Source organism: Ciconia boyciana, chromosome 7 (assembly GCF_034638445.1).
Source record: "Ciconia boyciana chromosome 7, ASM3463844v1, whole genome shotgun sequence".
Lineage (NCBI taxonomy): Eukaryota > Metazoa > Chordata > Aves > Ciconiiformes > Ciconiidae > Ciconia > Ciconia boyciana.
This window is the reverse complement of record NC_132940.1, coordinates 13,230,856-13,256,002: the sequence shown is the minus strand read 5'-3', so window position 1 is coordinate 13,256,002 and position 25,147 is coordinate 13,230,856. Positions and strand designations below refer to the sequence as shown.

The 25,147-nt window shown below is 56.4% G+C and overlaps 2 protein-coding genes across 12 annotated transcripts in view; one reads left to right on the top strand and one right to left on the bottom strand.

Moving 5' to 3' along the window:
• The window catches only part of SZT2 (SZT2 subunit of KICSTOR complex), a 63,898-nt gene extending 43,295 nt beyond the window's left edge, over positions 1-20,603 (top strand). For 3 of the 11 annotated variants that reach the window (XM_072868823.1, XM_072868817.1, XM_072868815.1), the window contains 24 exons: positions 1,096-1,284; positions 1,406-1,603; positions 1,945-2,114; positions 2,300-2,466; positions 2,916-3,013; positions 3,874-4,006; positions 4,121-4,248; positions 4,527-4,657; positions 5,171-5,353; positions 5,805-6,075; positions 6,304-6,383; positions 6,732-6,857; positions 8,596-8,801; positions 8,924-9,017; positions 10,414-10,494; positions 10,908-10,982; positions 12,066-12,131; positions 13,407-13,620; positions 13,909-14,092; positions 14,403-14,525; positions 14,796-15,297; positions 15,619-15,735; positions 17,183-17,251; positions 19,813-20,602. In XM_072868823.1, coding sequence (XP_072724924.1) covers positions 1,096-1,284; positions 1,406-1,603; positions 1,945-2,114; positions 2,300-2,466; positions 2,916-3,013; positions 3,874-4,006; positions 4,121-4,248; positions 4,527-4,657; positions 5,171-5,353; positions 5,805-6,075; positions 6,304-6,383; positions 6,732-6,857; positions 8,596-8,801; positions 8,924-9,017; positions 10,414-10,494; positions 10,908-10,982; positions 12,066-12,131; positions 13,407-13,620; positions 13,909-14,092; positions 14,403-14,525; positions 14,796-15,297; positions 15,619-15,735; positions 17,183-17,251; positions 19,813-19,959 — 3,752 coding nt within the window. In that variant the 3' untranslated portion in view covers positions 19,960-20,602. Of the gene's footprint in view, positions 1-1,095; positions 1,285-1,405; positions 1,604-1,944; positions 2,115-2,299; positions 2,467-2,915; positions 3,014-3,873; positions 4,007-4,120; positions 4,249-4,526; positions 4,658-5,170; positions 5,354-5,804; positions 6,076-6,303; positions 6,384-6,731; positions 6,858-7,535; positions 7,658-8,595; positions 8,802-8,923; positions 9,018-9,104; positions 9,767-10,413; positions 10,495-10,907; positions 10,983-12,065; positions 12,132-13,406; positions 13,621-13,908; positions 14,093-14,402; positions 14,526-14,795; positions 15,298-15,618; positions 15,736-17,182; positions 17,252-19,812 lie in introns of those variants that run through there. The other 8 variants (XM_072868819.1, XM_072868816.1, XM_072868825.1 and 5 more) reach the window with 6 other exon arrangements.
• A 546-nt stretch (positions 20,604-21,149) lies between these two features.
• On the bottom strand, positions 21,150-24,294 carry HYI (hydroxypyruvate isomerase (putative)). The gene is made up of 8 exons (XM_072868826.1): positions 24,081-24,294; positions 23,888-23,999; positions 22,596-22,710; positions 22,371-22,449; positions 22,133-22,182; positions 21,869-21,938; positions 21,541-21,675; positions 21,150-21,304 (listed from the first exon to the last, which is right to left on the bottom strand). Exons 1-8 carry the CDS (start codon positions 24,274-24,276, stop codon positions 21,216-21,218), a joined length of 846 nt encoding a protein of 281 aa, XP_072724927.1. The 5' UTR covers positions 24,277-24,294; the 3' UTR covers positions 21,150-21,215.
• Between the last annotated feature and the right edge of the window lie 853 nt (positions 24,295-25,147).

Genomic DNA, 25,147 nt, shown 5'->3' with positions numbered 1-25,147 from the left:
TCCTTTGGCAGCATTGGGGAAGCTTTGCCATACAGTCACCTGAGTGCTGGCTTAGTCGGTCAAGGGGCTTTGAAAGGGGGTGGGAGCATCTAGCTCAGCAAACTCCAGTGCAGCAGGCAGTAATGTCCTTGGCAGCTCTTGCTAACTTACCTCTTCCCATAGCCCCAGAGCTCAGGTCTTGAGTTTCTTACCTGTGATCTAGGGTTACAGCGTGGGGTTTGGACCTCACAACTGCATCCCTGATGCTGCTTCCCTGGTGCCCTGGCCAGCAAGCTGGGCCATGGGGAGTGAGCTCCTGTTTCCACTCTGGTCTGTAGCAAGGCTTCTCCTTCTGCGTGGCCCAGGGCACGCAGCACGTGGGCTGTGGAGCAAGCACCACGCTGCTGCTCTGCATCTCTGAACTGTCCTGTTGTGCGTGCATAGGGCTCAGCGTAGGGAGGCTACAGGCAGGGCCTGAATTTTACTCTGCTGCAACTCCAGGCTAATACTACGTGTCAACCTGCGTTGTCCCCAGCCTTGCTGGTAGGAGTGTGTGGAGAAGGCCTCAAGATCAGATCTTGTATGGTGAGGAGGGGGCCGTGAGTGTAATCTGCAACAAGGTGTCATGTATACAGCCTTCCTCTGCAGGGACTTGAGGTCCTTCATAGCCTGGAGAGGGCTGCTGGAGAGTATCTGGGTTCTGTACTCTGTCCCTTAAGAGGATAGGGATGGTGAGCCCAATCCTGGATCTCTCTGCATAAAGGCCCTCCTGGGGCAAATGGAGATACTTCCTCCTTGCATATGGGGCTGGACAACCTAGGAAGCTCCTGCAGGACAAGGCGAAAGCTGCTGTGATGCTGCAGGAGAGAGATTCTTGGGGTGATGGGGACACCTGGTGCCAAACACCATGCTTCTTACCCTGGCTCCCCAAGGGCACAGCTAGCATCTGCTCCCCTGGCTGTGTCCCCTCCTGTGGGCCCTGCCTGGCACGTGGCACTGTGCAACCCAAGTGGTGACATGACGGTCCCAGGTACAGAATGGCAGGCTGTAGGCAGGGCTTGTGGAGGTGCACCCAGTGCTGGGCTGATGGAGGCTGTCTTGGGCTCTCCCCTGCAGGAATCGCATGCATTGCACTGACGTTTGTGGATGAGCACGGCAGCCCCACCTCGCTGCCCCACGGGGAGAGGCCTGACCCTCTGAAGCTCCCTTCCTCCTCACCCATCGTGGGCCTGCTGCAGGATGCTGACTTCGAAAGCCTCACTGCGGTCAGCAGGCACCAGCCAGAGGCTGGCACCCTGCATTCAGGTAGGGAGTGAAACAGGCCACAAGCTGCCAATTCCCCGCTGCCTCCGCATCCCCCGGGTCACCTAGGAGGGCTGCCGAACGTGGGGGTGCAGAGCCATGCAGGACTGCCCTTTCCCCACAGAGCCCTGCGTGCTGGTGCGCCTGGATATCTGGGAGAAGGGCAACATCAGCCTGCTGCAGCTGTCGGAGAAGCTGCGCGGGGCCCTGCGCCACGCTCTCTGCGATGCCGTCATGGAGTTCCTCGTGCTGCCAGCCCCGCTCTGCGTGGAAGCTGCCTGCCCCCTGGGCGCTGCAGACCTGGAGGAGCTGAGCTCTGCGGGTGAGAGCCCGGCCAGGATGGCCACCCTGAGGCCCCAGCCAGCCTCGCTCCTCCTGCCTGGCCTGTGGGAGCTTGGCTGTGCTGGGGGAGCTGGGGCTGAGAGGGCAGGGAGGGAGGAAGCTGCACTGTGTGATGTCTCGGGGAAGAAGCATTATAGAAATTAGGGTTGGAAGAGATATTTAAAGGTCTGTCTGCTCCCCAAGACTGAAGCTTCTTTGCTGGGTGTTGCTGAGGGCTCTTCTCTCCAGCCAGGCTCTGGCCAGCCACAGTGGGGTACACAGGGACACCAGCAGTGTTGCAGCAGGAGGCTCTGGAGAGTCTGATTTGCTCTGTCTCCACAGGAGGCCTAAGGAGGACCATGTCAGAGACGAAGGGCTTAGCCCTGGCCACTGGTGGGGCTGGCAGGAGCTGTCCTCCACCCTTGCACTTCACCTCTGCCCCTTCATCCAGCTCTGGGGAGCCAGTGACACCCACGAGCAAGCTGGGACGCCGCAGCTTCTGGGACATGCTGGTAATGTTGTTGAGGGACCAGTGGGGAGCAGGGCCTGTAAGTCCTCGTGGCGTGTCAGGCCAGGAGGAACGGAGAGGAGGGATCTGGCTGGGGTCAGGAGGCCAGGCTGGTAGCGGGGACTTTGAGATCAGAGTGCGAGCTGGGTTGTGCATGTGCACAGCCTTAACTCACCCCCTTCTCCCTAGAGCAAGGCAGAGTCCTCGGAGCTGGGCAGCCCCAAGACTACTGACGACATTGTGCTGGAGAGACCAGAAGAGGCTCGCACAAGGCGGCGGCACAAGACTGAGAGTGTCAAGCAGCATCTGAGCCAGGATCGGGCCACAGCCACAGCTGAACTGGAACAGGCACAGAGGCAAGCACAGTCTGCAGGCCAGGCAGCCGGGGTGTTGTTCCCCTCCATCTGCTGTACAGCACTCCGCAGCCTGATATCCTGCTGGCTCTGTCTGCATCTTAACCCTCTGCACCACGTCCCCTTTCCTTGCCGTTTCTCCCTTACACAGCCAGTTAGGGGAGCTGCCTTCCACACACAAAGCCTTGATCCTTGTTGCTGGAGTGCTGCTGGAAGCGCTGCTGGTTCTCCCTGACAGAGATCCCTTCCCTCCATTGTGGGGCCCTGTGCAACACCTGACACCCCTATGGCTACTGACCCAGAGGGACCAAGCTCAAGGGCTGTAACAACCCAAAAAGGGGGCTCCCCGGGCTCTGCTCTGAAGCTGGGTGGGGAGAAACCATTGCACCTTTGTGCCTTCATTGCTGTTGACTTTGATCTGGTATAACTGTGCTTCCCTTTCCTCTTCTCAGGCGCCGAGCCTGCCAGTTGGAAGAAGGGGATGTAGGTACCATGCACCCACTCTTCAATCAAACCTGCCAGCAGTGGATGGCATTTATGAACCACCTGGGTATGTATCTCAGGTCCCAGCTCCTCCAGATAGGCTGGGGATGGGCCTTTCTCCCTGGAGCTCCGAGGACAAATCCTTATGTGGCACCCAGCCATCCACCTTCATCCCTTGCTGATCTCTACCTAGTTATGCACCCTGTCTCTCCCCAGACCTCACCAGAGTCCCATTGGTCTCGGGGCAAGCATCAGCGTTACAAAGCTGTGGCAGGAGTCTGGGCATGTATCTCTCTGCACCTGAACAAACCTGCTAAGGCTTGTGGTTGCATCTGCCACGCTCCAAGTCCAGGGCTTGCGGTAGTGAAGGAACTCCAAGATGTAGCAGGGAGGGAGGATCTGAGCCTCTGTAACGTGTTCTGGGGCTGTGAAGCTGCGTGGGAGACCCTCAGTCTTGCAGGGTGGGAGGAGAGGAGGGGTGCCCTTCATATGGTGGGATTTGGGTCTGTGTGGCTGCCCTGTTGCTGCTTTCTGGATACCTCTCACTTCAGTGTTTGTACATCCTCTCACACCTCCTGCTGGTAAGGTAGAGCTGTTCTCCTCCTCTGATGAGAAGTAAGCCAGGGAACAAGGAATAAGTGGGGGAATAAAGTGCCATGCTCAAGGCATGCAGGGAGTTTGGTCCAGGTCCTACTTCAGGCCAGAGCCTGAAACCAGAGGTTATTTCAGCCTTCATCTTCTCCTCCTCTATATAAGGTCCCTGTTCTCCAGCTCTGCCTGCCTCCGTCCCTGGCAAGGCGAGAACTTGGCCTGATCTGGGCAGCAGGCCTGCAACAGGGCTCCCTTAGCCCTCCCCGCTGCCCAGGCGGGCAGGGCTTGTCTCTGGGGCAGCTTGGCGCATTGTCCTACACTACTTCTTCCATGCAGGGTGCCCATCAGTGCAGCAGTGCTCAGTGGATATTGTGTCCCGTTTCCTCCTGTCCTCCATCCTGGTGGAAGTGGTGAGCCTGGTCACTACCCTGGCAAGTGACACCACTGTCAAGGTGTTTGAGCAGATCTGGTGAGTTATGCGGATTGTAGGGAGCTGTTTGGCACCAGCAATTGCTAATCACCTGTGCCAGCCTCTACTCCCATGGCTCTACTTGTCAGCCACCTCTGGTGCTCTTCCTTGCAGCTACCATCGGGGCACCACCTTCCTGCCCTATAAGCCTGGCCAGATCGCCAGCCCTCGCCCTGCAGCTGTCAGACACTTCATCCTGCTGGGACGCAACTTCCAGCAGTGGCGTTGCAGCACAGAGCAGGGTGAGTGCCTGGCCAGGGTCCACAGACTGTGTGCTGGGGGCTCTTGGGGTGGGAGATGTATGAGCAGGGTTCCCATCTTTGCTGGGGCAGACTGTTTGTGTCCGGAGGTGGGCAGTGGGTTGTCTGTTTTTTAGCTCCTGAGACCTTATTTTCAGGTTTGCTTATAACTGCTTATTTCAAGACGAGCTGAGCAGTACTGTGGCACGACATCCTGTTGTGCCACCGTAATTGCATGTGGGATGAACTGGTCTGAGGGTTGTAACTCTGGCTTCTTCCAGCTCACAAAGGGCTCCAGCGCTTCGAGGCTATGGAATTCAGCTCAGCAGAGAGAGGCTCTGACCCAAGCCTTGTTGGACGAGACCTGGCACCTCGGCAAAGGTTCCTTTTCATGGAGATCATCGACAAAAAGGTAGCAGTGATGCTTGTGTGATGTTGTCTCCTGAAAGCCAAGCTGTTCCCAACTGGCCCAGGGCTAGAAAGAGGAGAGTAAGAGAGCCTCTGCAGGCCACCAACCTTCCCTGGACAGGAGCCCTCCAAAGCAGCTGTGCAGGATATCTCTGCTTGTGCTGCAAGCAGAGCTGGGGGTTCCCTGCAGCACTGTGGGGAGTGCTGGGGGGGGGGGGGAGGGGGCAGCAGCCCTCACTGTCTCTGACTTCAGCTGCCCCACCATGGACTATAATTGCCCTTTCCCTCCCCACAACAAGGTCCACATCAGGCTGGGCACTTGTGCTGCCAGTGCAAGTACCACCACCGCTGCTGTGGCTGTTAACAGGGGGGCTGTGAATGAGCTGTTGCCACTCTCCCTGTCCCAGCCTTGCCATTTGAAACTGGCTGGAGCTGCAGCAAGTACAGCCCAGAGCACCTGGGGCAGCCTGTGTCACCACGCAGGCCCTCAGCCTTCCTCCCCCTCCTCTCTCTCCAGCTGACGCTCTACACCTACAACTGGTCCCCAGACCTGGGGGCCAACCTGAACTGCTCACTTACTCGCCTGCTGCAGTGGCAGAATGCCCGGTCCCACATCGTGCACTGCCTGCTCAGCCAGAAGCTGGGACTCTTCCACCACCACTGCTTCATGGACACACCATGGCATGAGGACAGCAAGCAGGTAGGGCACCCTGCTGGGCACGGCAGTCCTTTCCTCTTCAGGAGGGGCCTTAGCAGCTCGAGACTCTGGTGAAGGTAGAAGACGCTTCTGTGCTTTTGTGTGCCAGTTGGCAAGGCATCCCCAGGTGCTCACACATCTGACTGTGGCCGTGCCTAGCCAGGCTGTTGCTGTCTGCTCTTGGAGACAGCCAGAAGTGGAAACAGAAGCTGGTTCTGCTGTTGGCAGCACTTACCTGTGACTAGGTTATTTAGGGTGGAGGAGGCTGGGGAACGGGCTTCCCACTGCACATTAGGGCCGTGCTGGGCCAGTGCCTACTCTCCTCAGGACTGGTGGTGGTGAAGGCCAACAGAGATGTCTGCAGATGGCCAAAATTGGGTATACTCTGTTCTTGTGGGTCCTTTCTCCAACGCTGGCAGTAAGGAGACTTTCATGGCTGTGTCTGCTTGCTTAGGAGCCAAATCCTTTCCTGAACTCCACTTTGGAGGTGGATGCGCTGATCCGGAGCTCCAGCCCCCCACCTAGCAAGGAACAAGGCCGGCTGAGCAGCTCTGCCCGCAGCCTACCATCTCTGCACTTCCATCCTGACGTGGTGCCCTTTGACGAAGCTCTGCGGGATGTTACCACCATCAAGCGCATACCCCATGGGCCTGAGTTGGGACCTTTTGACCCCGTGTCTCGGCATGGGGCCCAGTTCCTGGAAATCAAGAGCATGGAGAGGAAAGGTAAAGCAAGGGGCTTGATGTTACAGGAGCCTGCCTAGTCATCTCGCTCCTGGAAAAAGAGCTCAGAAAGAGCAGAACAAGAGTTCTGGCAGAGGGGACAGTTTTCAGCTGCTCTTGCCAGGGTGCTGTGAGGGGATGGGTTATGGCCTGAGTAGGGCGGGAGTGAAGGGGAGTGGCAATACTTGGGGCTGTGGCTTGATATTCTTGTGGCTGCTTTCTTTCCTCCAGAACTGGAGAAGCAGATGAAGATTGAGAATCTCTTTGTTACCTGGCAGCAGAGATCAGCGCAGTCCAACATGCCCATCAGTGTGAGTGCAGCCCAGGCGGGCAGGCGGCAGGCTGGGCCTTCTTACAGCGCACTGAGAGCACCAGCTTGCCTATAGCAAAGGCGAGCGCTGGAGCTCAGAGCAGGGTGTATGGTGGGGATGGTGTTTGGCAGTGGAGCAGCGCTCTCCGCTTGAACTTCTGGGGTTGTTGGGCTCTAGCACCAGACTTGGGAATGGGACCTTGCTGCCCAGCACTGTAAAGGCTGTAAAGCAGGAGGTTCCCTCTAGAGTTTGATTTCTGTTTGAGCGGCAGTGCAGTGTTGTGGACAGCTTGTTCCCAGGCTTGACAAGGGATATGTGCTGTAACCGTGTTCCTCTTGTGCTGTGCAGCTGGCAGACCTGGAGACCCTGAAGCAGTCCTCACGCCTGGTTCACTACTGTGCTACCCCCTTGCTCTTTGACCCAGCCTTTCGGCAGCAGATCCAGACTGACCAGCAGGGCAAGGTAGAGGGAAAGGTGAGTGTCAGCAAGCACCAGTGGGGTTGGGCTTTGTACACTGGGGCAAAGGATGGCTTTGCAATCTTTTCCCAAGACAGGGCTGCTCTGAGCTCAACCCCGCATTACAGGATGAATTCGCACCCTGTAAGATGGAGACTGAGAAAATCCTTGGGTCCTCAAAGCCTTTCTCCTGCAGCCACACCATCCCTGGGGGAGACTGACTTCCGTTTTCTACTCAGGGAATTCAGGGCTGAGCCTAGCAAAGCCATCGGAGAGTACCGATCTGTTGAGGAAGCAAAACTTCACTTTATGCATTCAGCAGCCAGACCTGGTAAATCTTGCCTGGACCCAGCAAATAGCTAGAACAATTGAAAGCAAACCAGCTGAATCCTGAGCAGGTTGCAACCTGGCAGACTCTAACCGGTGCAGATCTCGTGCTGGCTGTTCACGGTCTGTATGTGTGTCAGAAGGGAAGAACAGGCTGTTGTAATTTATCTAAATGTCAAAAGGATTCTGACAGGGTCTTTAAACAGAGGTTGGTACAGAAATTGAGCACTCAAGAGAAAGGAAAAGTATCATCACAGAATGAAAACTTCACTTTGCTTTTGGAACAGAGCAAAATGAAAATTGGTTATTCAATTTGAAGAGCCTGGCAGCAGGAGTTTCAAGGTTGCGTATTGGGTTCTGTATCTCCAGATCATTTATCGCAGTACACGAGACGCCAAGCTTTGCAATGCTGCGTGGCTGTTCAGATTGGTCAGAACAGGAAAAGACTGCAAGGAACTCGAGAGGGACCTGAGTAGCCTGTGAAATGAGAGGTATTGTGGGAGCTGGGACCTGGTTGCCAGTAAAACAGAGCACAATGTGGAGAGAAATTTGAACTCCTCCTGTATTGTACACTAAATACAGAGCCTGTACAGAGCAGACAGCTCAGTGGATTTCTTCAATTCGTGTACAGTTGCATACAAAAGGCAAACTGTTTAGAGTACATCAGAAAGTGGTGTTAGTATTATAGGTAATATTCCAATACATTTCTAAAATACTAGTGTATTAATGTCTTCCTCTGGACAGTAAGTGTGAGACGAAGCATCTTGTGACAAAGGCACTAAACTAGAGAGACTCGGAGAAGGTCAGAGAGTAGCCAGAGAGACCCCAGGTAAAGAGACTGCTACTGGGGTAGGTGAATGAAAGGGCAGATAGAAATATGTAAAAGAGCCACAGGCTTGAAGTAGAGACATCAAGAAAAGAAACCTCAGTCTCTCACAGCACAAACATAAGGAGTATTCAAGACGCCAAAAGGAGAACTGAAAATGGTTAAAAGGAAACACTATTCCTATTCAGTGCTACTGAACTACTAGTAAATCCTGAGAAGTCAGCAGGATTCATAAGGGGATTGGACTCTTACCATGACAGTAGGAGCTAAAGCTCTGTTGAGCTTTGCGTGAACCAGTTGTGAGCCACTAAAACTTTGTGGAAGCTGTTCTGTGGGGGGAGATGTGAATTATCCCCTTCTGCCAGGGCACCTCTTCCTGCAGTCTATTGAAGTGCTGTTAGGTCAGTCCATGGCTGGGTAAAATTTGGATCTTGTGTTTTGGCACATGCACTAGGACAGTGTTTGAGGAACCAGCTGATAGTGCTCTCTGGTAGAGGGAGATCTGCCCTCCACCTAACTAGAGCAGCTGGTGGTGTCCCAGCGAGTGTCACCTGCTGGGGCCAGACACAGCAGATCTCCTTAGAAAATTATTTTCTCTTCCAGAAGCGCCACCGCTCAAATGACTCTACAGCTTCAGGGAGGGACCGCAGCCACAGCTGTGACTCAGCGGAAGCACTGCCCTGCAAGGTGAAGGAGGAGCCCTGGCTGCAGGAGATGTGCAATGCCTTCTTGCAGCAATACATCCAGTACCTGCAGAGCATGGGCTTCATTCTGGTCCAGGTGCGGCCACCCTCACCCACCACTCGCAGGTCAGTAACGTTCTGGGAACCCTGTTGTTGGAGAAGGGCCAACGCACTGAGCTGTGCCCTGGTTTGACACAACGGGAGATGCTGGCTTCCCTGCTCAAGGCTCTCTCTGCTGTCATTTCCAGTAGCACAAGCCGGATCCGAGCTCTGGCAGCAATGGGTATGGAGGGGAGAGGGTCCTTTTCCTACACGAAGCCAAAAGCAGAGGGGAGTCCAAAGGTGAGTGCATGTCTGTTAGAGGGGTGGAACTGGGATGGAAGTCAGGCTGTGGAGTGGGGCAGTTCTCCTGATTGGCTTTTGAATCAGTTTCAGACAGAAAGGATGTGAGAGGACAGAGAAAGCACCGAAGCCAAAAAAAGAGTCTGTCTAGACCAGCACCATCTTTGGGATGTTGGGTCAGATGAGACCTCCTTCCCTCCTGCATGTCTTCCTGCAGCCCCTTCCTGGGACTGGGTGGAACCAGGGCAAATCTCAAAAGGATGGCAACAACTTGGAGGGGGCTCAGAAGAGGAACAGGGTGACCTGGGGCCAGGACAGCTGCCTTTGGGTGTGATTCTGGAGGTTTACCTGTCGGAGAAGCTTCAGCATCTATGGCGAAGGGCAATTCTGGGACAGAAGGATCTTTAGTTAAAGTGAGATGAATGCTGAAGTTGAAGAGATCAGAGAAGATAAACCCAGAATGGCTCTACTGCGAGAGCAGGCTGAGGCTCTTAATTTCTAAAGAAGTGGCAACTTGGGAGGGATAGGACAGAGCTCTACCACATCGCAGCTAGCCTGGAAAGTGATTGACTCCTTGCTGTCTTATACAACAGCTAGACACCATCAAACGAAAGTATTGGTAGCCAGTTTCAAAGCAAAAGGGAGTGTTTCTTTGTGCAGCAGGCAACAGTGGTCTTTATCAAAAGGTTTTATGAACACTAAGAGCTTACGTGGGTTTTGTGAACACAAGAGCTTACAAGAGAGAATAGGTAAGTAGCTGTAAGAGAAATCCATCTGAGTCGCTGGATAGGCAGAAACTGTCTGTGGCTCATGAAATCACCCAGGGATTATGGGAGCACATAACATTTGCTCACCCTTTTCTGACACTTTCCTGGCACCTACCTTTGGCTGATGTTGGTACAGGATTGTGGGCAAGACAACACCTTGCAGTTGAAATGGGAAGAGAGCAATCCACTGGAACAACTTAACAGGGGGCAAGTGAACTTGCTGGCAGCTAAGCTCTGAGTCCAAACTGGATGGCTCTGATACCTGCTGCAGATGTGATGGTTTGGGGAGTGCTTGGCAGGGAGAGGTGGGAGTGAGGTTTTGTGGACAGCATCACCTCTCAGTTCATAGTGTCCTCAAACTCTGGAGACACTCTGTCCTGAGTAAGCAGGAGGCAAAGGGAGCAGTGTGCCTGGTGTGCTCTCTTGAAGGCTGTTTATTAGGTTTGTTGGAATTCTTTTCACAGTCAGCTCTAGTATGTCTGCTCTTCTCCCTCCAGTGAGGGTGCTCAGTTGATGAGGCTCCTCTATTTCCACCTCTGCCACAGAGCCTTGTGGCAGCCTCACACTCTGGTGTGTGGGCTGCTCTCCTGTGCCAGAGAGCCTTTCCAGCTTTGTCCTTCTCTTCCCAGAGCACAAGCCCTGCTGTCGCCACCTATCACCTACAGAGAGCTCTTCCGGGTGGGATTGTGCTGATGGAGTTGGCCTTCCAGGTAAGAAAGAACAAGAAACAAAGTACGACCTCTGGGAGTTCAGGGACAGTCTTCAGAGGTGACACAGTGGGCGATGAGGAGGAGTACAGCAGGAAAGTGTGATTCTTCCTTTCTTGTCCTGCCTCTTCCATGGTCCTGCAGGACTGTGGATCATCTAGGGATGGTTCTGCAGGGGTCAGAGCAGTAAGAGTTGCCTGGAGGGGGGCTGATAAAAGATGCAAGGGCTCAGCACCAGGTAGGGTGCTCTGTGCTCAACCATGTGTTGGCTGGACTGGCTTGGTTCAGATGGGAGGGGAGACAAAACATGGAGCAAGAGTGTCTGGGACCCAGCCCAGCAGGTGAAGCATGGGGACTGTTCTCCTTCCCTGGAGAGGCTCAAGGCCTGTGCTGTGCTTATGTGCTCTTTCCTCCAGGGCTATTACTTCTGTGTGAAGCAGTATGCGCTGGAGTGCTCACGGATCCCCATGGGCCAGTCTGTGAACTCCCAGGTAATGGCTTTGCAGGCATAGCCGGTGCTCCTCAGGGGCAGGGGCTGCTTCAGGAGAGGCAGTGATCTCTGGGACAGTGGGCATTTCAGGTGCAGCAAGTTCTGGAGAACTCTGCTCCCTCCTCCTGGAAAAGCAGAACCATGCAGAGGCTCCCTTTTGCAGCCTCATGCTCTCCACGGCCTGCTGGTTGAGGAGATCTGGAGTGCAGTGAAAGGGGGTGGGAGGTTTGGCAAGAGGATGACTCTTGTCCTAGCTTGGGGAGCAAGATAGAGCAGGCTGGGGAGGAATAGGAGCAATTCTGGCAAAGATGACTGCTCCAGGGAAAGTCAGCGCATGAAAAGCCAGAAACTCTCTGCTTCCCTTGGAACAAAAGGGAAGTGGAATAGGAACAGGGATCTGTGAACATGGATGGCTGCCCTTTGCCGGAGGAGATAACTTTCTGCACCATGAGCCCTGGTTGTTGATACCGCTGTGCCTTGCTCTACAGCACCATGGGGTTGTCTGCTCCCTTCTCTTTTGGTGTGTCAGGGTGTCTCCTGCCTGTCCCCAGGGCACTGGGGTGGCTGTCTAGAGGCTGGCCAGCCCTAACCTGTCTGAGTTAGGAGGCGTGCATGACCATACTGTCCTTTCCAAGGTGGCTCTGTAGCAAGGCTGCCTCTTATATATGCCAAGAGTGGCTCTCCTAAGCTTAGAGCCTGCCAGGGCCTCACCTGAGGGTTTGGTGAGCCTTTCCTGGGAAGCCCACACGTGCACAGGGCAGGGTTACCAGGCTGCAGCTGGCATTGCAGGGAACATCCAGGCTCTCTCTGGCTGACTTGAAAAAAGACTTTGCCTGGTTTTGCAGTGGGAGGGGATGGTCCTGGGAGCAGCGGGCGAGAGGTGTGGGGCTTGCTGCAGGGGCCTGGCCAGCCTTCCCACATGCTGGGACTAGCCCAGAATACCCCCAGATAGGACAGTTGGGCTCCTGTGCCCCTTCTCTCCCCTTGTCCCACCCTGGGCCTGTGCAGGACAGGCTGGGTGCAGGAACAGGACTGGGCAGTGCCTTGTCCCTCTTCCCACTGGCTGTGCATCTCTCTCCATCAGGGCACTCTTACAGCCAGAGCTCGCAGCAAGAGCTGCATGGGACCCAGCTCCGTCTCTGAGTCTGCGGTACGTCCTCTCCTCCCACTGCTGTGCTGGGCACGGCAGGACCTGCCAGTGCAGGGCTGAACCTCCCACTGGCTGTGCTTCCACGCTTCCTGCCCCAGTGCCCGGCTGCGGGAGCTGCCTCTTGCCTCCTGTGCCAGTGCCTTCCGTAGCAGTACATACCAGAGTGGGCAGCACAGCTTGGGAGGAGGATGGGGTGGGCCCCAGGTGCTGGCATGGGGGCAGCGCCTTGTGTTTCTTGCTCTTCACCCTGCCTTTCCTGGGACAGAGCTATAGGCTCCTCTCTGAGCTCATCCTGGCTTTGCGGGTTGCCCTCCGGCTCATGGCAGCAGCAATGCGGGTGGTGCAGAGAGCGAGGGCAGCCTGTTCTCATGCCAATGCCTCCTGCCTGCTGGTTTTCCCTGCTTGCCCCTTCTTAAACCAAGGGATTATAGTGTGGGTCAACTGCCCAGAGGTGTCAAGAGAACCAAAAGACATTAACACTGTGGGCTCCTGGCATGAGGGCAAGGCTGAGGCCTTCACCAACGCTGTCCCCTGGCACCGTAGCTGCAGTTTTGGTGGGGGCACAGCCAGCGGGGTGTGTGTATGTGAAGGCTGGTGCTGCCCCGGTGAAGGACTGGCATGCTGGGCAGAGGTGATGGCTATGTGCCAGAGGGGCCCTCCCTTTGGGCACAGCTGTGACACACCAGCCACCACTGGATCTGGCTTCCCAGCATCCAGCCTGGGTCCTTGTTAGTTACTGAGCACAGGGCATTAGCAATTCTGCTGTTGCCCATCTCTGTGTCCAACCACTCCCCACAGGCCCCTGTGCTGCCCCCTGCTCTCAGGGGACATTCAGAGAATCAGTCTTTGCCTGTAGATCCAGAATTTGCTGGGCCCCCGGCCCCAGCGTGTCCTGTACCAGCTCAGGGACTAGGCAGTGCAGAGCAGCGCTCAGCTGAAAGGAGGCTGTGTCCTCCTTCACAGCCATGTGGCGTTCAGCTCAAGGGGGGTGATGAACCTCATGCCAAAAAGGAGGCAGTGCCTATCAGTCTGTGCTGCTACTGGAGACCAGGAGTGGGGTCAAGTGTGGAAGGAGCCACTAAGCTGGATCCCTTGGGGCCAGGCCTACAGGTCTGCTACTTGCACTGTGCACACAGCTTTTCGGCTGCATCCTGCTCTGGTGTCGTGGCAGGGGTAGCTGCACTGGCTCTGCCATGCCTTGCTGTCAGCAGGGCTTTGCAGGAAGGTGTGAGGTGCCTGGTAACATTCCTGCTTTGACTCCCTGTCCCTCCGCAGCTCTCTATGCTCTTCACGGAGGAGTGTGACAAGGTGCGGGACCTCATGCACGTGCATTCATTCAGCTACGACTTCCACTTGCGTATAGTCCACCAGTATCTGCTGGGTTCCCACATGACTCTCCGCCAGGGCTACCATCTCACCAGCTTCCTGGAGGATTTCATTGCCCACCACCCCGACATCCCCAAATTTGGCCGCAACCACGTTTTCCAAGGTATGTAGCTCAACATGTGATCAGTCTGGGGTTGATCGCCAGCCCATAACTTGGCAAAAGGTTTCCAAGTGCTTTACAAATAAACCTGACTTTTGGAGTATCCAGGGAGGTGACAGGGAGAGGGTGACGTGGAGGGGCCCAGCTCCAGGGGAAGTCCTTGCTGCCCTGTTCTGGAAGGGAGGTGGGTTGCTCTAGAGCTCTGTCCCCGAGTAGTTTGTAGGACACTGCTCTGCCCAGGAGAGAGGCACTGAGCATCTCCTGTGATAGCAATGTGTCCTCTTCCACTAGGCATGCTGGCCCTGCCCACCAACATGATCACTGCACACCAGCTGTACAACTACATCGCTGACCACGCCAACACCTACCACATGAAACCCCTACGCATGGCCCGGCCAGCCACAGGCGGTGACAACAAGAAGGGGACACCAGGCACAGAGCAGAACGAGTATGCACTGGTCTCTATTTGGAACAGGTGAGTGCATCTGCTGCAAGTTCCTCGAGCTGCTGGAGATTGGTGGGCACCCCCCAGTCCTGGGGATGCTGCCCCAAGGTGCTAGCAAAGCTGACTGTTCTGCATGGTGCCAGGCAGCAGTTCTGCCCAGCTTTTCTGAGATGGCCAACAGGGGTGCTGTGCATGTGTGCACATGCATTTGACATTTCCTAAAACCATTTTGAGGAGTCTTGCTGTGTCGAATTCCCCATGCCCAATGCTTCTGTTGTGATCAAGAGCTCTGGTGGAACAAAGTGAGGTCCCCTTCATACTGAAGTGCTTTTGCTCCCAGCTCGGGCTCCTACAAGGACTCTGAAGGTCTGCGTCATCATGATGACTTTGATGTGTCCCTCCTGGTGTGTCACAGTGCAGCACCATTTGAGGAGCAGAGTGAGGCAGAGAGACGTATGCTCCGGTGAGTACTGGGGGCCCAGAGACATGACACCAAAGCTTCCTGGCTGGGGAGGGGGGCCCTGGGAGGGACTGGCTCTGTCTGGGACATCACAGGCAGGTTTGCTGCTCTCTGGGGAGGATCCTCGCAGGGAACTGGGTAGTGGGATATCTGTCCTTGTCTGCACAGAGAAGCACCCTTACTGGCAGGGACAGAGAGGCCCATGATTCATTTGCAGACCAGCTGAGAAGGGAGCAGCCCTTCCTCAGGTCACAAGTGTCTCCTTGCTCTCAGCTTGCGTTTCTACGTCATCATGACTAGCCAGCGGGAGCTCTTCCCCCGGCTCACGGCTGATATGCGACGCTTCAAGAAGCTGCCCCGCTTGCAGCGGGAAGTGCTGGAGCCTGTGGTGGGCCGGGCAGCGTGGGAGGCAGCGGAGCCGGAGACAAGCCTGGGGCGGCAGCAGCCAGCAGAGCGGGAGCTGTGGCAGGACATGGAGGACAGCAGCGAGTTCTACGCGGGGGGCACACAAGTCAAACTGGGGCCTGGGCTCTTCTACACCTCACCGCTCTTCCCCTTACTGGCCTCCGAGGTGGCCTCAGCCCAGAAGCAGCTCAGCAGCATGGTGCAGCTGGCCAAGTGCCACTGCCGCAGGGACAACCTCTGGAAGCGCCTCTTCCTCCTGGAGCCTCTGGCTTCTGACAAGCTGAAGCTGGGCAAGCTCTCACTGGTGGAGCTGGAGGAGCTGCTTGACGCCGTGCATGGGAAATCCATTGCTGATGTTGACCCCCAGCTGGTGAGCAGCAGGGATGGAGTCATGGTGCACAGCAGCTGCTGTTCTGCTCTGGGGAGGGAGTGGGGCGCTGGGTGAAGGGCCCGCAGGGCACATCTCTTGCTGCTTGGTGGGGAGATAGAGGCAGGAACATGGCTTCTAGCTGGCAGGGGAAGGGGGAGGCTGCATGGACCCATCTATGGAGAGTGGATAGGTCTGGGTCAGCATTCCTCAGTGGGCTGTGATGGATGCATCTGATTTGGGGTCTGAAGACTGCTGTAGCATTATGGCTGCTGGTCCCATGGCTAGAGGGAGGCTGAAATCAGCCCTTTTCCATGCCTGCAGGGATGCTTCCTCACCATGACAGTCTCCTGGTACCAGAGCCTCATCAAAGTGCTGTTGAGCCGCTTTCCTCAGAGCTGTCGGCACTTCCACAATGCTGAAACCGGAACCCAGTATCTGGTAAGTCCCAGCCCATCTGTGCTGAGTTGACCCTGCCTGGATGCCAGGTGCCCACCAAAGCCACTCTATCACTCCCCTCCTGAGCTGGACAGGAGAGAGAGAATATAATGAAAGGCTTGTGGGTCGAGATAAGGGCAGGGAGATCACTCACCAATTACTGTCATGGGCAAAACAGACTCGACTTGGGGAAATTAGTTTAATTTATTGCTAATCAAATCAGAGTAAGGTAATGAGAAAATAAAAACTAAATCTTAAAACACCTTCCCCCCCACCCCTCCATTCTTCCCAGGCTTAACTTTACTCCTGATTTTCTCTACCTCCTCCCCCCCTGCGGTGCAGGGGGACGGGGAATGGGGGTTGCGGTCAGTTCATCACACGCCTCTGCTGCTCCTTCCTCCTCGGGGAAGGACTCCTCACACTCTTCCCCTGCTCCAGCGTGGGGTCCCTCCCATGGGAGACAGTCCTCCATGAAATTCTCCAATGTGAATCCTTCCCACGGGCTGCAGTTCTTCACGAAAGGCTCCAGCGTGGGCCCCTTCCACAGTGTGCAGTTCTTCAGGAACAGACTGCTCCAGCATGGGCTTCTCATGGGGTCACAGCCTCCTTCGGGCAAATCCACCTGCTCCAGCGTGGGGTCCTCCACGGGCTGCAGGTGGAGATCTGCCCCACCGTTCACCTCCATGGGCTGCAGGGGACAGCCTGACTCACCATGGCCTTCACTGTGGGCTGCAGGGGAATCTCTGCTCCGGTGCCTGGAGCACCTCCTCCCCCTCCTTCACTGACTTTGGTGTCTGCAGAGTTGTTTCTCTCACATATTCCCACTCCTCTCTCCAGCTGCAGTTGCACAGTTTTTTTCCCCTTCTTAAATATGTTATCCCAGAGGCGCTACCGCCATCGGTGATGGGCTCAGCCTTGGCCAGCAGCGGGTCCATCTTGGAGCCGGCTGGCATTGGCTCTATCAGACATAGGGGAGGCTTCTAGCAGCTTCGCACAGATGCCACCCCTGTGGCCCCCCCACTACCAAAACCTTGCCACACAAACCCAATACACTGTCACCCACCTGCAGCCTCTCTCCCCTGTCCAGGGCCCCTACCTGCTGTGGTTTCTTGCAGCATGAGCCTGGCATGTGCTGTCAGGACAATGTGAACACTGTCATGGTGTTGCTCTCTGCTACTGGTGCAGCATGAGGTGTGTGCTCCTGTGGGACAGCAGCGTCTGTTTGTCTGTCCCCACGCAGGCATGACACTCTTCACACCCAGAGCCTCATGCCACATATAGCCCCATGGTTTGGCAGTGTCACCTGTGAGCCAGGCAGACTTGCATCTTCACGGCTCTATCATGCCACTTGTCCTACACGTCAGCATGTCCCTGGGTGGGCGTTGTTCGTATCCCTGTCCTGGGGTTTGTGCTGTCTCCTTTGCAATGTGTGCTGTGGCTCTCTTGACAGGTTGTGCTCAACCAGAAGTTCACGGATTGCTTCGTTCTTGTGTTTCTCGATTCCCATTCAGGAAAGACGGTAAGAACTTGGGAATGTAAGAGCAGCTGTATTGGCTCAGGCTGGGAGTCTGTCTAGATTCATCCAGCAGTTGCCAAGGGCAGGTGCCCATGGGGAGAATAAGAGCAAGTCAAGAAGCTTGTTAACACCTTTCCCAACAATTGTCCCAACATCTGACAAACTGTGGCCCAGGCCTGCCCTGAGCTAGAGGTGGCCTTTGCATTTATTTAACAGCCCTCTGCAGCTTTATTTCCTTTGGTTAATTTGTGGCATTCATTATTTCCCCTGACTTGCTGCTCCATGATGCAATTACAGTCTAGGTGAAGAGCTACCTTCCTTGGCTTGTTTTTGAACCTCCTTCTTTTTTCATGTGATGCCCCTTTGTTCTTGTATTGGAAGACAGTGAGCAGCTGATCCCCTTTTCCTTCACAGGATTCCTTTAGGATCATGCTCTCAGCTGTCTCTCTATCCAAGCTAAAGAGTCCTTCTGTATTCAGTCCAAAGCCAGAGCACACTGGGTCTGGCTGGCAGCGGTCACAGGTGCTGCAGGCTGCTCCTACCTGGGCAGAAAGGAAGGGGACCTACACTGTGAGGGTCCCAGCAAACCTGCACAGGCCTTGGCCTTCATTGGACTTGAGGGCAAAAATACTCTGCTTTCTGCTGTGCTCCCAGGTAGGGTGCAGGATGGGTCACAGGGAATGCAGCTCCATGTGAGAGCGGGGGATCTACAAGATGCTTCAGTCTACAGTGAGGCTTTTGCAGAGACTGCAGCATATTTGATCCCTCCGTAAATAAATCACAATCCATTTTAAAAGCAGGTAGAGGAGGCAGAGAGGTGGTGCCTGCTGGAAGGCTGCTCAGTGCCTCCTGCCACCTGATGGTGAAGAGCCTTTCCCATTTTGTGTTGGAGCTTTTGTCATGGCCAGTTCTATCCTCTTCATGCCAGTGGTAGCTCAGAGCTGAAACCGCTCTTTACTGTGCAGGTACCCGGTTCCTCTCCGGTCCCCTGGATTCACCTCCACATGTGAAGGTGGAATTTTTGCTAAGTCCATGTTGCTGTGTTTAAGCAAGCCAAGCTCTTAAGCCTGCCTTCCCTTCTCCAATGGCTTCATTGTCATTCAGAGCTCTTCAGAGCCCTTCAGGGCTCAGGTCAGCCTTTGTAAATACAGGTGTCCAGGACTGCACCCAGTATTCCTGAAGAGTCTCAGCAGAGCCTTCTGCGATTGCACTAAGGCTTTTCTGTCTCTGCCCAGTCCTTTTGGTACAGCCTAGGGTGGTATTTGCCTTTTCACGGTCATGTCTCACTGGTCATAGGTGTCATCTTGTGGTCATTGATACGATACACCCAGACTCTCCATCACCTCTGCCAATGACTCCCATCTTATAACAGAAATCCTTCGTGTTCCTCACCTTGTGTTTCCCACTTAACATTCGTCCCATTTCTGTAGCCTCTCAAAAGTCTCTAGGGCTTTTTTTGCATTATCCCAATCCTCTTTTGTATTAGTGCCTCAAATTTTATCAGCATGCTCCTCATCTTTGTGCCAGACTCATTAAAGTACGAGGCAACGTGAGTCCCAAAACCTGTCCTGGAGGAACTCCATTTGTAACCTCTCCCCACCCTGCCACTTCTCCTTTCAGCACTACCATCTTCACTTTATAATTTTTGCGTTAATTCCTATCTTTTCAGCTTACCTAAATTTCCCATGTGGCACTACATCAAATCCTTCCTGAAGCTCAGATAAGATATACCGTGATTCCTTTTGTCTAGAAATATTACCTTATCAAAGAGAACTCTTAGCACTAGCACATCACTTTGGTAACACTGAGCTGCATTTTCCTCGTGGTTCTTTTTCTCCAAGCTTGCTCTGAAGCCTTTCACACTGCCAGAGTTATGCTCGCAAATCACTTTCTCTTCCCTCTTAAATGATGGTGGTACGTTTGCTGTTTTGCAGTTACACAGCTGTTCTCATGGCTTTACGAGTTTGTTAGGGGACCCTGGCTACTGGATGTGCTGCGTTTTCAGCTCTGGAGAACATCCAGTCCCCGTGTCTTGCCTCCATAATGCTGATCTCAGTGCACTGAGTAGCTCACGTTTTTTTCTGCTTCAGCTCCTGCAACCTTCTGTTCTGAACCCTGTTCTCTGCCCCCCTCTGCCCTTGCCCTGCCTTGTCAGTACAGTCACTAATGAGAATGGAGCAGCCAGCATTTATTTTCAGGATTGCAGTTATTACATTTAATCTCCTCCCCTTCCCCATTTGTTGCACTCCTACTCTTTGCCTTAGAAGAAGAAATTTCCCTCTGATTTCCCTTGGAAGCCCCTGTTACTGTGGAGGCAGTAGGATCCCTTCCTCTCCTGAGGCTGCTGCTGGGGTTGGTGGACAAGTCCTTGCACCTAATTTCCACCAGGAACACTGGGAGGAGGCTAAAATATGCTCTGTCACAGGAGGAGGCACTAGCTTAGTGCTGTTGGCATTTTGGGACTTCTCCCAGGATCTGCCTGAGACAGCCAAGCAAGTGCCCACGCATCTGGGCTAGGGACTGCTTGTCTGAATCCTGTCCCCTGACCTACTCTTCCTTCTCAGCAGAGCCTCACCGTGGTTTTCCGGGAGCCCTTCCCAGTGCAGCCCCAGAACAGCGAGAGCCCTCTGCCACAGCTTGTGTCCACGTACCACCACCTGGAGTCAGTCATTAACACTGCCTGCTTCAACCTCTGGACAGGCCTGCTCTAGCACTGGCACCCACATCCTCGAGCAATACACGTACTGGACCTCTCAGCACGGCTGTGCCATGGGTGACAATGGGGAGGAACAGGCCTTTTGGGGGGGACCTGTGCTCTGGCACTGCAGGCAGCGCTGCTAGCAGCATGCATGGGTACTGAACTGAGGAGCCTGGGGATGTGCAAGGGCAGCCTGCCTCCTCTTCTTGGGCTTCAGCCTCAGCTGTACCTCTGTCACTCGCTGGCTGGCTCGTGTGGCCCTTGGTGTGCTGTTTTCGGTGGGTTTGATACTGATTACCTTGAACCGAACCACAAGGGCAGGAGCCTGGCTGCTGTGGCTTGGCTGAAGCAGAGGGGCTCTCGGGGACATGGCTTTGGCATCTGCAGGTGAGTTCTGCCTGCCAGGAAGGCACAGAGGAGCACACACAGCACGTCTTCTGCACAGGGCAGCACTGCATAGCGCTCTGGCTTTAGGCAGAAGGACTCCTGGACTTCAGAGCTCTGGGGAGTCAGGCTCTTTGCTTTCATCAGGAGAGCACCGAATGGGACAAGAAGGGTGAATTGGACCAGGGGAAGGTTTTGTGGAGATGTACATTAAAGCCGTTGATATATCTGTGAAATAAACTGAACCAGATCCCCACTCATGTGCCATAGGCTAGGATGTGGAAAGCCTCCCATAGGGGATGCAGAGGCAACCCTGGATGTGGGGCTGGCTGGGTTTGCACTGGAGTCTCATACTTGCTCTGGAGCAGGAGCCGCAGGGCATGCAGCCCCCAGCCTGTCACCTTGGTTCGGGCAGCCTGCGAGGGGGCTGCTCACTTCACTTTTCCCCACCTGCTGCAGGGTCAGTGCTGGGCACTGGCAGCAGCCTTGAGAACTGCAGGACTAGGAAGCCCAGAGCCCTCTTGCCACAACTCCAGACAGCAGCTGGAGCCGGGCTGGGAAAATTCATGCCCTTCCCAAGGAGGGAATGTTCCCCTCAGCAGGGAGAACTGGAAACCTCTCCCTGGACACCCCTGCAGCCTGGAGGTGAAGGTGCCCCTGTGTACCTCAAGCCACCTACAGTGGTGCCCAAGCCATCCCCACATATGACATGCTGCAGATGGTGCTCGAGTAGATGAGGGTCCAACTGCTGGGGCTGGCCCAGCAGGGCCTGGAGAAGGGCAATAGGACATAGATGCTCCTAACTTTGCCCCAAGTCATAGAGAAGACAGACATGCTCCTCTGTTAAGCAATTGCTTTGACTTTTATTCCAGTGTTTTCCTTGTTTTACTCTGCTGCCTTGGTGGTCCCACCATGCTGCAGGCCTCGGCTCTCCCAGTATGAGCGCAGCCAGCCCAAACCTTCCAGAGTGTCTCCTGCAGTGACAGACACGGTCTCCTGCTGGCACCCCCAGGCAAGCTGGAGCTGGTGCTGTTCTGGGCAGGGCTCTCATCCCCAGGTAGGGACGACGATGCCTACTGCCTGCCATGACCCAGGCCATGCCTGCCTTTGCACACCTGCCAGCATGCCTGCCCCAGCATGCCTGCCAGCTGGTCCACTCTGGGGCCTGCCAGTGGGGCTCGGATCACCCACAGCCCACAGGCCCACTCACCTTTTGGAGCATACTCGCACCCCACGTAGCCAGTGTAGCCAAGGGACTCCAGGAGCTTGAAGAGGTAGGGGAAGTTCAACTCCCCAGGGCTGTCGGGCTCGTGCCGCCCTGGCACCTGTGCAATCTGGATATGACCTAGGGAGGGAATGGGAGATGCTCTGCCCAAGGCAGCCCTGCCTGCAACCTTTTCTAGGCATGCGACAAGGTGACCCAAGAACAGACCCTTGCCCCCCACCAGCCACAGCAGAGCATGGGGCAGTAGGGCCCCATCTCAAAGTCACTCCTGCCCCATGGCCACAGAGGAGCCGGTTTGGGTGCAGGGTGTTACCGATGCGTGAGAAGTATGTCTCCAGGTTGCGTGACAAATTCCCATCCATGATCTGGCAATGAAAGAGGTCCTGTGGAGGAGAGAGGAGACAGATGGTGCAGCTCATCAGCAGTGAGCAGTCGAGGATGGCTGTGCTACAGTCTCTGTCCCTTCCCATGTCCCCAGGAGGAGATAACAAGCCAACAGCCCCTGGGACTCCCCTGTTGGCCTGTGCAAGGTTCCCTGGTAGAGGGTGGACCCTGGAGATCTTCAGTACTGACTCACCAGCTGCAGCTTCAGGTTGGGCCGTCCCACCTTCTCCAGGATGGCAGCAGCTAAGGGTGCAAGAAATGAGAGACCATCACGCCCAGGCTGGAAGCTTCATGGTGAAGCCCTGAGATTCCCATTCATCAGCTGTGCTCCCTCAGCATCTCCCTGCAGTTGAGGCAACCTCCTGCTTTTCAGACATGGGGGATCCTTCTCCTCCCTTGAAGGAGACTCTGGGGAGAGATGTCTGCCTTACCTTGGTGCGGTGTGTTCAGAAAGTAGCGAGGGTCAGTGATGCGGTTGTTAATAGGCTCCACCAGTCCGATCATGTCTTCCTGTAACACAGTAATGTCACCCTGCGGAGCATCCTGTCACCTCTGCAGCAGGGAGCACTCCCTCCCTGTGCCAGGCTGCTGGGGGATTCTCCATCCTCAGTACCCGAAGAGCTGCACCCACAGAGCAGGATCCGTTCCCCACTTACCTGGGCCAGGAGGTCCGCAGCGTATCTGAGATTCTCAATGAAGGTGGTTTCCATCTCGCCTGCCAGTGCTGCCCGGTCTACTCCCAGGGGAACCCGCCCAGCCATCAGGTGGATCCTGCAGACACAGAGACATCAGCCGCAGGCAGCTGCTCCAGTCTCCAAGCAGCTGGTTGGATCTCATACACCTTCCTCTGACGATGGAAAACGGGGCCAGGCTGGGGAAGCACATACAGGAGGGGGTAGGAGCCATCTCCTGTGCAGGAGGCATGACAGGTGCCAGCAAGCTGCAGGAACACAAACCTGCGCCATCCCACCTCCGTATGCAGAGGGACATCTTTGAACCTTTTGCCTGGCAAACGGCAGACCTTGATTCTTCCCTCTTCTGCCAGCTGCCTCCAGCTCTTCTACCCCAAGGCTGGAGCTTTCTTGGGTTCTCGCTCCTGGGGCTGCCCCAAGGCCAGCAGGATGGGCAGCAGGCACGCTGCCTCTGCCAGGGGCAGGTCGGATGCCTTGTCTCACCACTTGCTAGCTTAGAGCAGGGAGGGGATGGTGGCCAGTGCTGGGCTACGCCAGGCTGTGTGCAGAGCTCAAGGGCCGGGCAAGAGCAAGGCTCTTCAGCGACCGTTTGGGGAAGGCGTACAGTGGAAACAAAAACCTTTTCACTGCCCATTACCAGAGAGTGCAGATGGGTCTGGGCAACCCCTGGCCTGCCTGGCCCATGCCCTCCGCCGGGCTTTGGACTGCGTTTCTAAGGGAAGCAATGATGCAAAGTACATGGAATAAAAGGGTCACGTTGGTTTTCTGAAGGGGGTTGTGCCAGGCTAATTGCATCTCTTACAGTGTCTCTGCTGTGCTGTGATCAGTGTGGCCTTCAATAAAGCAACTGTTATGGTGTCCCGGGGGAAACGACTGGTATAATTGGGGAGGAAAAAGGGAGGATTATCACGGGGACTGTTGTGCAGAGCCGCAGACAAGAGCCACCACAGGAAAAGGCAGGGTTGGACGAGGGTGCCTGCCCGCTTTGGGGCTGCTCCCGGCAAGCGCGTTAAGGCCGTGGCCCTGCCCGCAGGGGTCTGCGATGAACCGGCTCCGCCCGATGGAGCCAAGCAGGGAGACGCTGCCCGGGAGCGGCTCCGTGACCCAGCGGGACGGAGGCACCGTGCTGCAGAGGGCGAGCCCTGCTCTGAGGAGCTGGAGCAGGCGGCCCGCTCTGGTGCCGCCGGGGCCGGGAACCCGCCGCCGCGGGGCCGGGGCAGCCGGGGCACGGCGGGGGGGCCCTGCCTCGCACCTACCTGGGGCAGCCCACCGCCTTGGCGTACTGCACCGCCGCGGCCAGGCCCTGGCGGAAGGCGGCCTGGCGCCCGGGCACGGCCGCCAGCCCCATCTCGCCCGCCTCCTGGTCCCCTAGGAGAGAGCGGCGGGGTCAGCGGCACCGGGGCACCCCCCGCCCCCCCACCCGCGCAGCCCGGGGGGACGCGGCGGTACCGGGAGGGGTGTTGAGGAGGACGATCCGCACCCCCGCCCGCTCCGCCGCGGCCCGCAGCGCCTGGGCCGGGCAGCCCGCCGGCCAGGCCGCCTCCGCCGCCCCGAACCCGGCGGCCGCCGCCGCCTCCAGCCGCGCCGGCAGCGCCGGCAGCTCCGGGAAGAGCCACGAGAGGTTGGCGGAGAAGCGCAGCGCCATGGCGGCCGGCGGGGCGGGGCGGGGCTATGCGGAGTAGGGGCGGGGCCGAGGCGGCGCGGGAGCGCGCCGCCGCGTGACGGGGGCGCGGGCAGCGCGGCTGCTTCGTCCCGCGTGGGCAGCGGCGGCTGCGGGCGGCGACGGCCCACCCGTGGGGCTGCTGGGGGGCCCGGGGGCGAGCGAGCCCCCGTCAGCGGGGGCAGCGCTGGAGCGCAGCCTCTCCCCGGCAGCTCACGGCCCAACGCCCGTGGCACCGTGCCCTGGGGCGTGCAGCAGGGCACGGCTACAGCGCGCTTCCGCAGCCATGCCGGTGCGTGGGGCCACGGGGCCCGTGTGGGTCAGCAGCCCCACGCCGCACCCCAGCAGGCAGAGCCGGCCTCATGCCGCCTGTGACACAGGCGGGGTTGCTGTCTTCACCGGAGGGGCTGCGGGACAGGGGCTTGCTGGGGGTGGCTGTCGCACGGCGCGGCTGGCGTCCTCCCTGGGAAAGCTGTTTTTGCCAGGTGTTGGCCTGACATACACAAAGCGCCGTGTTAATTGGTTTCCTGGGGAGCTTGTCTCTAACAGCGTCTCATTATGCAAGAAATGCTTTCTCTTTTGTCCCACGCTCTGCATATTTTACCATAAAATGTTCATCTCCGCTTCCGCAGCGCTGTGGCTCTGGTGTGTGGGGAGTCCGACTTCTGCGGTGCCCATGACCATGACCAGCCCTGCGTCCCCAGACCCTGTCCTGCTCTCTGCACCTCCAGACGCAGCTCGCAGGCTGCACGGGGGGGGGGTGTGTCTGGTCCAGCCCACGGCTGCCCAGGGGCTGTGCCGTGGCTGGCAGAGGTGGCACCATGAGCCGTGGACGTTTTGCAGCCCCTTGTGCTGA